A 15270-nucleotide genomic window follows, 5' to 3' on the forward strand; every position below is an offset into this window, starting at 1 on the left:
CAATCTCAGGGCAGCAGTCCTCTTGTGGACGCTGGAACAGCTAATTTACCATCTAACACACGGCCTATAATAAATGGAGAAAGCGCAGGTTTCCCCAAGATGGTCCAGGAAACTTATTTACTATTCTAACTGGAATATTTGGGTCAAGTTAAACATGTCAAAACACTGTAAAATAGTTTAAATGTGGCAATTCAGCACCTCTGCATAATCCCAGCGGCTGCTTACCCTGACGGTCCGGTTGAACATACTAAATTAGGAATACCATCAAACAGCTGGCACATCTGCACTAGACCATCTGCTGTAATTATACATTCCCCTTTCTAAGGTGGTGCTTCCTCCCTCCACCAACAAATGAGTCTCTATGTTAGGGAACGGTGTTCCAACCAGCACAAGTGGAGCCATTTCAGAGGGGGGCGGGGGTGGGGCAAAATCTCAGGCTGGAGGCTCTCCTTGCCAAGGTGGCAAAATGATCTTGCCTTTACAAATGTTGGTACAGAAAATGTATCCCCAAAACTGGGAGTACGTTTCTAGTGCCCTCATTTGAAATGCCCCTGGAATTGGAGTGGCGGGGCGTGTTACCTTCCCATCGATCACGGATATTTTGAACCTTTACTGTGCATATCTGCATGGTTTATGTGACGGTGATGCACAGAAGGGTTAACAGTACAAAATGGTGGCAGGCCAACTAACCTAAATTGGGTAGGTGGTCCAAGGGTATATGTTGCCACTTTACCTCTGCTACTACATACTTGCCAGTACTATTTTGTTATGGAGGACAATGACTTCCCTGCAGGCTAACACAGAGGTGGATGTACAGTAAATATGATGGTGCCTTCCTCCTGTTAATGAGGGTTTGAAGACTTATACTGAAGCAATTTTTTTAGGCAGAGCAAGAAAGAGCAACTGAGTTTCACAGAAAAAGTAACATACAGTATCATGTTGGATTATGCATAAAATACCTTTAGCATCGTTACAGCGGGGCTTCTTCTGTGCATATGTTTTTATATCTACTCACATTATCAGTCACCCTAAAAAGTTTATATTGCATCTTTCCTTTGACTAGACATGTTATAAAGAAGATAGTAAAAGATATATGTTATAAAAAGACGACAGATTTTATTGAATGCTACATATTTAAAATATCACATGTATTTTTTTATCAGATGCAATGCTTATTCATACGTACATTACATTTTCAATAAACGCTTCAAAAAATAGAAACTCCCATTAGGCATAGGAATAATTATTATATAAGAAATAGTTATACAATTCTCCCCTCGGTAAAAAAGGCACTTATTCACATCATGGTAATGGACTTCATATGCAAGTTCAGCAAACCAAGTTTAAAGCAGTGTCAAGTAGATGAATATATTAATACATAAACCTTTAGCTGAAATGTTGTGCAGACAGTAGGGATCTCTTTCACACGTGGTCCACAAGCCACAAAATCCTATTACTGTGAAAGCTTTAGGGTGGTTTCCTGGCTTAGGTATGACCAAGTTTAGTGTCCAATGTGACATCATTGAACCTCATTAGAGCTTCCAGTTCACGCCTCAGTGTCTAGAATAAGGTCACTCTGCAGGTCTGGAAAAGCAATGGGAAAAGTACAAAACTAGTGCTTGACTATATGATTTCTTCCCTCCACACAAGCCTACGAACAATGGGTGCCAGTGAGAAACCACGCATCCTCACTACACTTTCCGGATGAATCTCTCTGAACATCGACACTGAAATAACCATATCTAGTATGGTTAAACTCATGGGTGCAAATTAACTGATTGTATAACCCTTCAATAGCTGATCAATCAGCCGAGACCACCAACACAAGTGTACACCAGGAAGATGTTTTACCAGATGGAGTACCAACTCGAATCACAATGGCCTTTCCACCACTACAGGACTGGGGTGAAGTCACTCAGTAGGGGACTGTGCCAAACCCGACAAGCAACACCACAGACAAGTCTATATTGTTTTTAAAGTTAGTGTGCTTAGAGGAGTCAACACATTTTCGGACAAAGTTAACACCCACTGCTCACGGTGGAAATTAAACACAGACACCCCAAAACTTGGTATATTGCTACAATGGCACACTTAGCATAGCGAGCACAATACGTGCCTCCTTGCTAAATGCATGGACAATGTAAAATTATTTTTTTAGGCGATGGGAAAAACAGTGCAGAGAACCGAAAATAACCATTGAGTTTGTGAGTGCAATGCTTTTGAGATCAGATACCATGTGATAAATATTGTTCTTTGCATTCCCCAAAACTTTATAGTTATGATTAAAGATTGTGTGAGAGGTGAAAGGTGCCTTGTTGTGCATGAGGTCCCTCATATCACAATGCTTCATCACTACCCGTTGCAGCATACAGGACCGCTGGTGCAAAAGAACAGACAGAATAAAATAAGATCTCAGAAGAGGCATCTGCTGTGGCAAGATATTGGCTTTTTTGACATAGGTTTTGCCCAGGAAAAATGACTTTTTTGTGAGTTCACAATCGTTCAAGAATGAAAACTCTGATCAATTTCGAGCAAAATATTTTGTTACGCCTCTGGTAATATTTTCCTTGTTCACTATTTATAAAATAAAGACCGAAAAACGTTCATGCAATTTAATGGTGCTGCCAGGTCACTACATAATCCTAGGCAGGCAGTGCACACTGCGGGGGTGTCCAAAGAAGAAAGGGCCTGTGGTAGAACAGATCTCAAACTGGAAGTTCTGTAAAGATAAAATCTGAAATGATTACATCATACTTTGCGGCAAGTAACAACTTTAAAATGATCTATCAAATTGGCAGGCATCTGGTCAATAAATAGCATATAGCCTTCCAGTGACATCATCCTAAGCCAATCATTCCAAACATCATAAATACAGGTCAATTGAGTAAAACGTACTTAGCTAGCATGTGCTATACACACATGGGTATGTAACAGTAAGTCTATTAAATTTAGTGTACTGTTCAATTTTTATAGGTTGGGGACTTCATCATTTGATGACCAAAATGGCCTTCTTCGTGCCCCTCAGGAATCATTTTCATCGACTTCCTCTGCAGTTTCTGCACGGGAAAAATGGAAACTCGACATTGGGCCACAGGTCATAATGCCTGATTCAGGGATGGGCTGCAGCGACGGGATAATGAGAACCTCCTGTAAGGGTGATGTTGGTGTTAATTCAAAATAGGTCTCAAAATATTCCACAGAATCCCCTGGCTCCTGCTCCACCAAGAAGTGAAAGTCTCCAAAGCGGAGCATACACTTGCTGGGTAGTTCCATTTTATTCAGGTAGTTCAGCTCCACATTGTCCACCAAGAGTTTGGTCTTTCTGCTCATGTTCTTGATCTCAAAGCTGATCTCAGAGCTGTTGAAGTACCTGAACACCTGCAGGGCAAACTGAACCCGGGAAGCGCGTGCATCCCATAGGACATAACTGCAGGTCTTGATGTCTCGCCCAAAGGTAATCGTCTCATCTGTTTTGTGCTTTTTCATTCTAAATAACGAAATGGATCGAAAGACTTGCTTTTCTGCATGGTGGATATGGTACACTTTCATCCTGATGCAGGTCAGCTTCTCCTCAGTCTCTGTTTCTTCAAAGGATGCCATGATGTCATGAAAAGCTGGTCCTAAAAGTAAAAGAATCACAGTGTAAATTATTTGTCAGCCTTAGATAGGGCACAGACTTCAGGCTGTCAGCTAATAGCCAGATAAGGACAATTGTTCCTCATCATTCAGGAATGGATGTCCGTCAGCATGCATTGTCTAAGTGTGTAAATAAATTAGAATAACATAATGCAAGCGTGACCCAACCCAGTCTTTACAGCACGTCTTTTCAAAAGTGCCTATCCTGCATATATACTCTTTTGATACGTATTCAACAAAAAAAAGTATAACATCCATACAATTTGTTGGGACACTATTTTTTGCTTCATTGTCTCCCCTTTGCTCTTTACGTTTCTAGAATGTGTAGTTTTGAAGTTGGCAAATGTTGCACAGTTTGCAGATTTACAACCTTGCCTGCATAAGAATTTTTAAATAGAAATAATTTTTCTCCAAAAACACTTTTCCAGGACAATTACCTTGGTAAAAGTAGATTTGGAGGACAGGGACGTTTACACCTACAACCCTATTTTTAGCAAGTTGTTTTTCTTCCATATGTTTTTAAACCTCCTAAAGTTCACGAAAATTAAGAGGTTTAAAAATACTTTCCTAGATTTCAGAAAAAAACTTTGCAACTCTGCATACCATATTCTATGACCATCACTCACCACCTTAGATATCACGCATCGCCATATGGCTCACTTAAGTCTCAGTCTCTTCCACGTCACTGGGACCTGGTGTGTGAACAGGGGGCAGCTAAGTTTAAAGCCTGACAAGTGTTTAGCTCACCATTACATAAGAACTTGAAATCTGCTCAAATAAACACCCTCTATTCGTACATTTGGCAGAGAGAGATGCAAATGGAGAAATGAGACAGTCAACTTACACTACAGACACTACACTCGCTACTTCCCAGAGAAGAATGCCCGACTCTATAAACAGGTATGTAAAAAACAAAGAGTAGGGATTCTGTACGCTTCAATACACCTCAATCGTCAGTAATCACTTTATACAACTTTTATTAAACAGGTCATAAAAGTACATAAAAACAGTGGTACAAAGAAAGAAAAGGAACAGTCCAAGCAGGTAAACAAATGGTCCTTCAAAACCTCTCATGCATGTGAATGAAACACCCCTACTAAAAACCATGATACATAAAAACAAACAGCAGGTGGGTCTAGAAATTGAAGATACAATAAGGCAGGTCTGACTTGTGTAAAATTAATTGACAGAAATAAAGGACAAATAAACTTAAAACAATCTAGAAAATGTAGGACATATAAAAACAATGTACAATATATCAAATATAGCAGTGAAAAGCAGAGGCTCAGAGGACTTGTGCCAACCCACTAAGAGCCGGGGAAACAGATTCAGATGGAAGTAAGTCAAACGTCATCTGCAGTGAGCAGGCATGTCAATCATCAGGTATAAATCAATGACATTTGAGGATTTAATCATAGAATAGTGCACAAGGGAACTTTTAGATCATGCACTCACCGCCCTTTTCAGGTCTCGCTGAGCCAGCACATGCGCTGCTCTACGAGAAATTTAGTGTGTGGGTTTTCAAAGTGCTGCCACAGGCTTTTGGTGGCCTAGCGCTTGCGTTCACGCGAGTGTGCACAAGCACAGCCGCCATCTGCCTCCCTTCCAGTGCGATCACTGCTGTGCGCGCACCACTCGCGTGCTTACCACAGAGCGCATCCTCGAGATCGCGATCACTTTCACCGCGATCGCGATCACTTTCACGGCCGCGTGGCCATTACTTTTACGGCCACGCGGCCAATGCTTGTTTATTTATTTTCTCTGTTCCACATTTTATCTCTCTGCTCTCTGTTTTCTCTTTTTGTTGCCCATTTGATTTCTCTCCATTATCTCGAGATTCTCTCTCTCTGTTCCCGATGTTCACTTTATTTAAACTTTCTGTTTCCGATTTTCACTCTCTACTCCATGTTTTCTATATCCATTGCATGCTCTCGGTCTCTATTTCACGTTCTCTCTGTTCTATAGTCTCACTCTCTCTGTCTCGGTTTCTGATTGATTTTCTCCCCGTTCATTCTTATCCAGCTCTGTTCCCATTCTTGACATTAGCTTTCTCTTTGTTCCCTGTACTTTGTCCCTTTGTTGCCGGTTGTATCTCTAGTTTCCCGGTTTACTCACACTATTCTCTGCATAAAATGCACGATGACATGGCTGCTGTATTGCATCATTTTGTAGAAGCACAAGCGTGATTAACGCATGCACTTGTCTACAAAGTGGCATTGTCCAGTGGCTGCAACATCATGCTTATTTTGTTATTTCCTTTTTTTAAAGGAATCTTTTCTTCAAGCCCCGTCGTGCCAGTTGCCCCTCTGTGACGGTGGCAGCAGTGACTGGGTGGGCATAGGGGCCACCTCGTTGTCTGGAATGTTGATGCCCCTGAAGGACTTGTGAGCCTTCAGCCTCACGTGCCCACAGCGGGGCATGTTAACCCAGTGGGCAGTGGGAGTCCAGTCCGTTGCGCCAAGCACTGGCACATTGTGCACTTGGTGAAAAAATCACCCCAAAATCAGCTAAAAAAGATGGCAGCAGGCGGGAAGATGCTTTGGTGCCAGGCGATCTTTGGCCATCCACTGGCCCTGAGGGTCTAACTTTGTCGGCTGGCGGCATTATTTTCATGGGAGAGGGCTTAAGAATGGGCCCATGACAAGCAGGGCGGAGAGAGGGGCTGCGCGTGTGAAAGGTAAATGTGAGAGTTTTAAGGGATAATATTATTAAAGATTGATTTCCGAGCAGGCCTGCTTCTGAGGTTGCTTAGCAGTGCTAATTAAATTCTCTTCCTCAATAACTGCCTGGCATTTACACGGTGTTCGGATCCGCGGGCGGTGCTGGTCTTTGATCCACTTACCCGTGATTAAAAGGCTCATTGGTATTGTCGGCTCTTCTGAAACCCACTTAAAGTAATAACTGTTGAGCGAAGCTCCTGGCTGAAGGTGCGAGGCTCTGTCCTTGGCAGCAGCTCTTCCCCTCCGGTTTCCACGTAGCGCCTCTGTGGACATGTGCGCGCGAGGAGCTAGCACCCAGCTGGGACTGCTCTATACAAGCCCCACTCTCTGGGTGAGGCCATGCGCCTAAAATCGACTTCTGGGGTCTGCATTAGTCCAAAGGGGTGCTCCTCTGCGGATAATCCTTTGTGCTCCACCTTCCCAAACACCAAATCGGTTCTGGGGGGGAAATGGCAAAAAGTAGTGCGTTCCCCAAAACATTTTTTATCATGTACTCAATTGTATTCGTTTTTAAAGCACAGTAAATTATGACTTTACTGTCCACCAGGATGCGACATCACAAAATATAGCTTCCAAGTTTTCAGTATGCATACTTTGTGAAATTTAAATGTCTCATGTGTAACACTTTGAGGGACACTCAGACGCAAACAGCTGAAAAAGAAAACGGTGCAGAGCATAACGTTTAATTCTTGTTTTATTTTTGGACCCAATGATCTTCAGCGCCTAACACTGTGAGCAGCACAAGCACCAGAAGTCACAGGAAGAAAAATGATTACATTAGCTACTCACACCTAATTTAGGATCATCTGGAATCACCAAAGTTGCCCCAGTTTAGGTCACAGCCTACTTTACACTTTGGGACTTAGTTCATAGCCACGGTGAAAACCTCACTCCGTGTCATTAGTGTCACTTTCCAAGACTAAGCTTGTGTAGGACAACATAATGCATTCTGGGTATTGTAGTCTTAGTGTCAGTGGATCTAATTAAGCTAACACGTGATATCCGCTATTTAAGTGTGAGAAGCACTGGACTATATAGAAACAGTGTGTGTAGTGACATGGTTTAGAGTGGCCACCGTAGTTATAGGACTTAATTTTCAAAAATGTTAGGAGCATACATTTCAAAATTAGTGGATTCACATATGGTGGCATATTGCAGTGTGCACACACCTTCCTCTGTTGACAAGTATAATATGGCCAGTAGGAAGGCAAGTGTCGGAGCAGTAGCGTATAGTGAAGGCCTCAGAATCAAATTAAAGATTAAATTATCAGATAACCACATAAGTCCTCTGTGTTACTACTGCGCCAAAAAAAGACTTTGTGCCAACTTTTTTTATAGCATTTACAAAGCCAACTCGTATCAAGAAATAAAAAAAATAAAGCCATTGCGAGACCTATTGGCTTTGCCAATGCTTGTTTCCTATGTTTTACAGAGAAAAGCTTGTTTAACCCAAATAATTATCACTTTAGTAATAATGTTTGGGTCTTAAAATAAATCGGGTCCGCCAAGGTCACTCAAAGTACATTTAATATAATTCAAACAAGGAATGTGAAGTCTGTGGTCCAGGCCCAGGCAGTCTCTTAAGATCCTTCCTTTAAAAGCTGGTTCTTCCTTAAGCCAAATTGGGAGCCACAGTAATAACAGGCAGCGTTGCATAAAATCAGAGATATGGCCAACCCCCAGTTCCTCATGCACACTTTGGGGCAGCCTCAAAACCTTTCTCAAGAATTTATCTTCTGCCACCTGAATTATATTACATGCCTTGTATCCTCAGGTCTCACAACTGATGATCGCTGTTGTAATACATTTCGCTTTGTAAAGATCAATAACTGACCTAATATGGGAGCGGCCGAGACGCTTGAAGAACTCCTCAATATTATATGATACTCAGTTAAAAGACTGTACATGGGCATTAAGCAGAAATTGACATTTAATTTGTTATCTAGTAGCAAGCCCAGATAACAAACTTTTTGGCCATGTGTATTTGATGGCATTTAATCGAGTAGCTTTTGGATTTAGATTTTACCGAGCTGAGGACCATGGTGTATGATTTGGGAAAATTGGTCTCAGTAGCCATCTATTGCAGGTCAAAGCAAGCAGGCCAACCAACTGCCTTTCTGATGCTTGTCCACCACAAATCTTCAAGAATATTATTTTAACTACCTCTGCCGCCACACCAGTAAGAAGAATCATCCATTATTCTAACTACAGGACTTTCCAGAAGACTTTAAAAGGCATATATATACGCCTATTATTAAAGAAAACCAACTTGGACCATCATGATCCAAACTACAGACCGGTTACAAATGGACCTTTCCTAGGCAAACTGATAGAAAGAGTAGCATTCGCCCAGATGTCGCAATTCATTGAAGAGAACTCCATACTTTCCGACTTCCAAACAGGATTCCATCCAGGAAGAGGAACAGCATCTGCCCCCATTGCCATTTGGGATGACCTTAAAAACATAGTAGACCAGAAGAAGGTTGCTGCACTACTTCTCTTGGATCTCTCAGTTGCCTTTGACAAAGTTGAACCATGACACTAATACAAAAACTCTACGAAGACGGCGCAGAGGGAAATGGCCTAAACTGGATCACATCCTATCTTCAAAACAAATCAAATGTCATCCGTACTCCCCCTTTGTCATCTAAACCATACTTCCCAAAAGCAGGGGACTCTCAAGGCTCTATTATCTTACCCATGCTTTTCAACATCTACATGAAGTCATTACCAACAATAATCAATCAATTGCAGCTCACCTGCTATAACTACGCAGATGACACACAAATACTCCTTAAACTGGAAAGCCCCAAAACTTTAGAAACACAAAAAACTTGAGTTGGCTCCGAGCCATTGATCAGTGGAAGACATGGAGCCATTGCAAACTGAATGCTTCCAAAACTTAAATACTCACTTACCGTGACTGAAACAATTAGGACCCATTCTGCGCCTTGCCTGACAATGTGGGACCACTGCCTAAAGTAGCCAAGGTAGGACTCAAAAAATCATAAAAATGTTCCCAGACTTGCAGGTTTAGTGACTTGAATAATCTAGTTGATTTAACTACAATGTGTTTGACCCATAAACTGGTTTACAATTGTGTGATCCTAGGCAAATATTTTATTTCATTGAGTCATATTTTTCTTTATTATCAAATATGAGCGCACCTTCGAATATGCGAGTTCAGGATGTCTGCTGAACAAAAACTATTTTGTTTGATTTAATAGAATAAACCTTTCCTCCATATAAAATAAAAATCTAGCCAAGTCACAAAAGAAGAGTCAGGTGAGGTTTAAAGACCAGAAGGGGTTGTCTCCCCAATATAATACTATAAAGCACAAAGTAACTCCTGGTTCAACAAATGAACAGAAATGGAAGGACCAAAGGGAGGGAGAGAAAAAAGAACAAAGAACAAGCTCAGAAGGAGTAGTCCTTTTAAAAAACGATTTCCCTCACCCATAGTTGGTGTCATGCTTTATCATCGGAACCTCCTCGGACTGTGAGGCCTAGTCACGGTGCAGGCTACAACACACTCACTGAGAAGGAGGAGCTCTGTGGAGGATTTTTAAGGTGGTATAATAAATACCCTATACTGAGCGTAGTGTGGTGAGGTCAGCAGAGCATTGACAAAGAAAAAATGTGAGAATAAAACTGAATACAGGATCCGCAAACTGTAACTGTATTAGCGTGTCCCTGGGCCAGGATTAAAAAACAGAACACTGCAGGAAAAATTAAACCTGCATACTCGTGTCACTAGGGAAGGTCAATATGTTTATGCCTATAACCCTCGAAAGAAGTGTTGCGGCATTTATCAGGACCCATAGTGATAGTGCTGCTGCTATATTTGTGCTCAAAAACAAAGATTTTAAGAGAAATGTACAATATATACAAAACTATCCAGTGGCCCTTTTTAAAGTCCAAATTGTGCAGGAAAGGGACTTCACTGGCGGTCACCTGTAAGGAAACGTGTAAATCTCGTTTTAAAACATAGCGGCTATGGCAATCTAAACAAGGTCTAGTGTGCAAACGGTCACCAGTTTCAGTATCTATCGAGTGTGACACCCTGGCAAAGACACCCATGCCGTAGACCCCATTCCACTTCTTGCAGTTAACATAATAGGAAAAGGTATGTGCCCGGTGTGCCACCCCTGGTCAAAAACCAAACAAAGCACTAAGCTTAGGATGCATCTTACCCACAGACGTTGGGCGTAACACCTCAACTCAGGCCCTGGCGTGAGACTGAAGGTGCATTCTACTCTCCAAGTCGTTTATAGGGAGCAATCAAAGGAAAAGAAATAAAAAACTGAAAAAGGGAAGAAACTAAAAGGAATCAAGGTATTCCAAGGACAAAACAGTATATTGCAAATGTAAAACATTAAGTCACCTCTGGTGCGAGTTATCAAAGGTACAACAGTGGCAACCAGGTGAACTTTCTACTATAAATGGGCAGCTATATGTATAGGTGTGTAAAGGAGTTCTTCAAGTACGATAAGTTTGTAAAGGAATTCTTCAAGTACGATAAAAGTGGGACATACCCAAGAAAAAACTTGGGGACTGGCTGTTTGTGTAACTGGAGCCCTAATTTCCCATTGTTAAGGGGTGAATTGGTTCACTTCAATGCAATTCTACATAAGGGGGACGTGAGAGAGGCGTAATACTCCAAATTTATACTGGATCCCTAGTAGATGACATACATTGGACAGTGCTAGATAAGCCCAATATACCACCATCAGTCACAGACATCTCACAATTCCTTTTTAGGTCTCGCCTGACCCAGCGCATGCGCTGGTCTGGCAAGACTTATTGAGAGGGCTCCAAAAAGTGCTACCAGGCCAGCCTAGAGCAACAGTGCATGTGCGCGGGCGCGCGCGCCGCGCTTTACCGCGATTACTTTCACGGCCGCTTTGAAGTTTGATCGTGATCGCGATCACTTTAACTTTAGCTGCTGCACGGCCGCTTTGTATAGCCAATAGGTCTCGCTTTTGGGACCTTATAAGTATTTAGTTATGCAACTGTTGCATGGCTAAACACTTATAAGGTCCCAAAGGCGAGACCTATTGGCTATGCCAATGCTTGTTTATCAAGGAACAGAAATGGGTGTATTGACTACACAGTGACAGGAATGGATACATTTAAGAGATCATTTGGTCAACCATTCCCTAAGGAGGGTTGCATCCTTTTACCATAAAGCACTCTAAATCCTGCAAACCTTGCAGATAGTGCATTTCCCCCTGGGGGCCCCACAATGAGGATCAGATGAAGTCTGAGTTTCTAACTATCTATCTACACATGTACATATGCGACTTTATACAATACAACTTTATATCTTGATACATTATTTTCCTTATACTTGTATACCCTTTCTATGTAGTTATGTATCTATGTATTTATTACTTTACTCTTACTGGGAAAAAAACCTTTGACTCTCTCCAATGCACTACTCTGTTTCTTCCTATACCTCTCTAAATATATCCTCTACCTCCACTCTGACTCATCCCAAACCTCATTCTATTACTATATCCCAAATAACACATTCTAGACTCTTCCCTCATGAATCCCTCCACTGACTCATCCCACACCTCATTTTACTATTATGATCTCTGAAATAAATACAATTACAATTCATTGCTTCCATCATCCATGCATATTCCTACCTGTCTGTGCAGTTACCTTCCCATACTTTGCAAATAGGAGGGCTTGGATAGCACAGCAGACAGCAGTACTTTCTTGCACTATCTCACCCTCTATCCCCTTAAATTCACTGTGCTGCTTTCTGGCCATGTGTACTGTATCTTGTGGCATCCAGTTACGAGACAGTGATCCATGGAGGACCGGACAGAAGAGTGTTGCACTACCGCTAGCACTATGCCCTTCCATGTAGCTGGGTGGCCAGGCAAGCTCTGGTTCGAACTCTAAGTGCGCAAAAGGCATTTGTAAATTTAAAAGTAGGTGCCCGTTCCTGTTCTGTGAACAGGGCTGCTCTAAAATGGCAACAATATTAAAATTGTGAGGCACTAATATCAACCCCTTCACAAGATATACACACGTTGGATGCTTCCATTTATCAAGGTGCACATGCTAACTGGATACAGGAAATGGATGCCTCCATGAAGTCAAGGCATTCCTCTAGATGACTGAAAATTCACTTAGATGCTAAAAAGCGGCTATCTTCCAATCAGACAGGTATGACTTGTTACTCTTTCACCCACTTACTTTCTCATTTTAGAGTATGGGGGGTTGGGAGGGGGTCACAAACTCAGTAGTGCCTGGCATTCAATAAGGAATTTAGGAGTCATTTTAAGATTGTTGGGAGCAGGCGTTTGTTAGACTTTGCCAGGCACAAGTCCTAAAAAAAGAAGAAGGGGGACTAACCAAGTTAGGCAGTATGCAAGTGACATCATGGCTTGTGACATCACAGCGCTGCATCACAGGACGTGGTATCACAACCTATGACATCACAAGTGAAATCAGATTTTAACACCTCACACGTATGTTTAGCAGGTCGATCATGAGTGCATTTGAGCGCATTAAGAGATTTGACAAAGGAGATTTTGCATCTGGGTTGTGCCAAAAAAGTGGTGAGTATCCCAAAGCAAAATCTGGGCCTCAACTTATACATATTTTTTTTATAATTTGGCCACAAGGAAATTGGCAACAAGGAGAAAAGTGGCAGTAAAAAGTCTGCATTTTAAAATATCTTATGGGGTGAAGGCATCTGCTGCAGAAAAAGTAGCATAAAAGGTTAATTTCGCTCCTGTAAAAGAACATCCTCTAACATGCAGATGACAGATTTGTATATACCTAGATAAGTGGGTTACAACACAGATCCTTTTGTGACTTACAGTTCATAAATTGCAATCCTAAGGGGCATGTGAGTCCCACACCTTATAACCCTCACTGCCTTATGCAAAGCATCCTGTGCATTAATGTACAGACATCATTTATTGTCACTATATAATGTGTACGTGTGATGTAAAGCACTCTGACATTGTATTGGGATAAGTAGAATCTAAAAGAAATAAAACAAAATAGCAATATTTAAATTGCTAGTTGTGTGAATACCAGGACAGATCAACACATCTGACATACTAACAGTGCATGCAGATCTCTTATATACAGGGACTGAACAAAGCCAATACCATGGCTCTCTTAACCCCTTCGCTGCGGCGCGAATTCCGCCGCAGCGCTGGGGGGGTTTGGGGGGTTTGCGGCGCCGCTATGCTCATGACCGAACCCCGCCGTCATGAGTCACGGGCGAGCTGTGCTCATGACGGCTTGGTTCCGTCATGACTCCACCCACTGCGCTAATCGCCCGCACAGGCGGGGAATTAGCGCCGCGTGGGAGGAGCGGCCGCCAACGGCCGCAGCATGACGGAACCACTCCGTCATGAGCACAGCGCAACCGTGGCTCATGACGGAGTGGTTCCGTCAAGGGCATGCAAGGGGTTAAGTAGTAGCAAAGTAAATAAGCAGTGTGCCTTTGTTTCCCCTTCACTGCATTTGCATCTAGGTGTGAGGCTCCAGCTCTCAAAAGGAGGCCCTTCAACTTTGCCCTTTGACGTCATTCAGCCTTTGTTTTGGCCCCAGCTCGAATTTAAAATAACAAAGGCCGCACGCCGCCCACAGGTTGCTGCTGGAAAAGTCACACCTGTACCAGTTCAGCATATTTCGGAGGGGCCCAACTTCTAGGAAGGCTGGACGGCGTCCAGTCTGTGAAAATGGTGGGCGGACGTCATCTACCCACTGCACCCCCGACTTGTGCCCTGGGCTAAACATTCTCTCTTTTTTTCTTGCTACTCTGCAAAATAACAGACGGAAGATCGTGGGAGTGGTGAGTTTGCAGGCAACAATTTCACAAGCTCAGCAAAAACTCAGGAAGCACCCTCAGGCGAAAATACGTTGCCACATGCAGGAGGAAGAGATTACTACAGGTCACCCTGCTGCCCCAAAGCCTGCTTTGCGTGCTGTAGAAACCAAATACTCCAAACTTCTGACTTTAAGAAATGTTTGGTAGCAGAAAATTAAATGAATATGTGCAGGAAAACTGTACGATTAACCAAAACCTTCACGGATGCACTGAAAAGGTACAAGTAAAAGATTTTTTTTTAAAATAGGGGCACGTTACATCCCATTAATTACACAGGAAGGTGTGTCTGCATCATACTTCTGTTCCTAAATTCCACATACCGTTCTGTTTAAACTTTCTCCTTTCTTGGGGGATTTAGAAAAGTCCAATCCAATCGCTCACCGACTCTCCTCTTTCAAGGACCCTTTGCTAGGGAGAGGCCATTAGGTATTTTATATGGGGCACGGATCCTGCTGGGCTTAAACTGCGTGCGTGGGTGTGGATGGGGGTAATAGGAAAGCAGTAGATACATTTGGAACTTCACATGTGGGGGTTTGTGGCAAAGCTTGTGTAGGGGGGTGCCAATTCGTGGAAAATGCTTATGCTGTAATCAGGCATGGCATGTGTGCTTCTTTCGTCTAAGTCTCATAAAGCGTCTCTGTAGCAGAGCTTTCTCTTCCTGCGGTCCCTCTTATGGTTCAGAAATGAGCATGGGGTTATTCAGAGTCCGGCAGAACAGCCTGACTCTACCAGGATATGCACTGGCATGGGGTACTGCAGCAGCCGTGCATGCTCTGTGCCACTCGGCGCAGCAATGGGTATTTTAGTCCTCCAGGTGATGGAGGGCCTGGCAAAGACCACAAGCAAAAATACTGCTGGCACTTTAGTACTCAGATACCTTTAAACTGGGCTCCCAGATATCTTGAAACTGTGGTTCTTTGGGGCTTAAGGCCTCACTACACCTTCCTGCAGGCAGGAGTCAAGCTGCCGGCTCTGCCACTTCCCCACACCTAGCCTGAGTTGGCAGCTTCCCAGGGAATGTCTAATGGAATGGCTTTTGTGCTGCTA

General features: G+C 42.7%; 1 protein-coding gene across 2 annotated transcripts in view; it reads right to left on the bottom strand.

Moving 5' to 3' along the window:
- Positions 1–1092: 1092 nt before the first annotated feature.
- Positions 1093–15270, bottom strand: part of LOC146862267 (TRAF-interacting protein with FHA domain-containing protein A-like) — a 32952-nt gene continuing 18774 nt past the window's right edge. For both annotated transcript variants that reach the window (XM_085641426.1, XM_085641425.1), the window contains exon 2: positions 1093–3620. In XM_085641426.1, coding sequence (XP_085497552.1) covers positions 3022–3600 — 579 coding nt within the window. In that variant the 5' untranslated portion in view covers positions 3601–3620 and the 3' untranslated portion in view covers positions 1093–3021. The remainder of the gene's footprint in view (positions 3621–15270) is intronic.

The sequence above is a fragment of the Triturus cristatus genome, chromosome 2_2, assembly GCF_964204655.1.
Source record: "Triturus cristatus chromosome 2_2, aTriCri1.1, whole genome shotgun sequence".
In the NCBI taxonomy this organism is placed as follows: domain Eukaryota; kingdom Metazoa; phylum Chordata; class Amphibia; order Caudata; family Salamandridae; genus Triturus; species Triturus cristatus.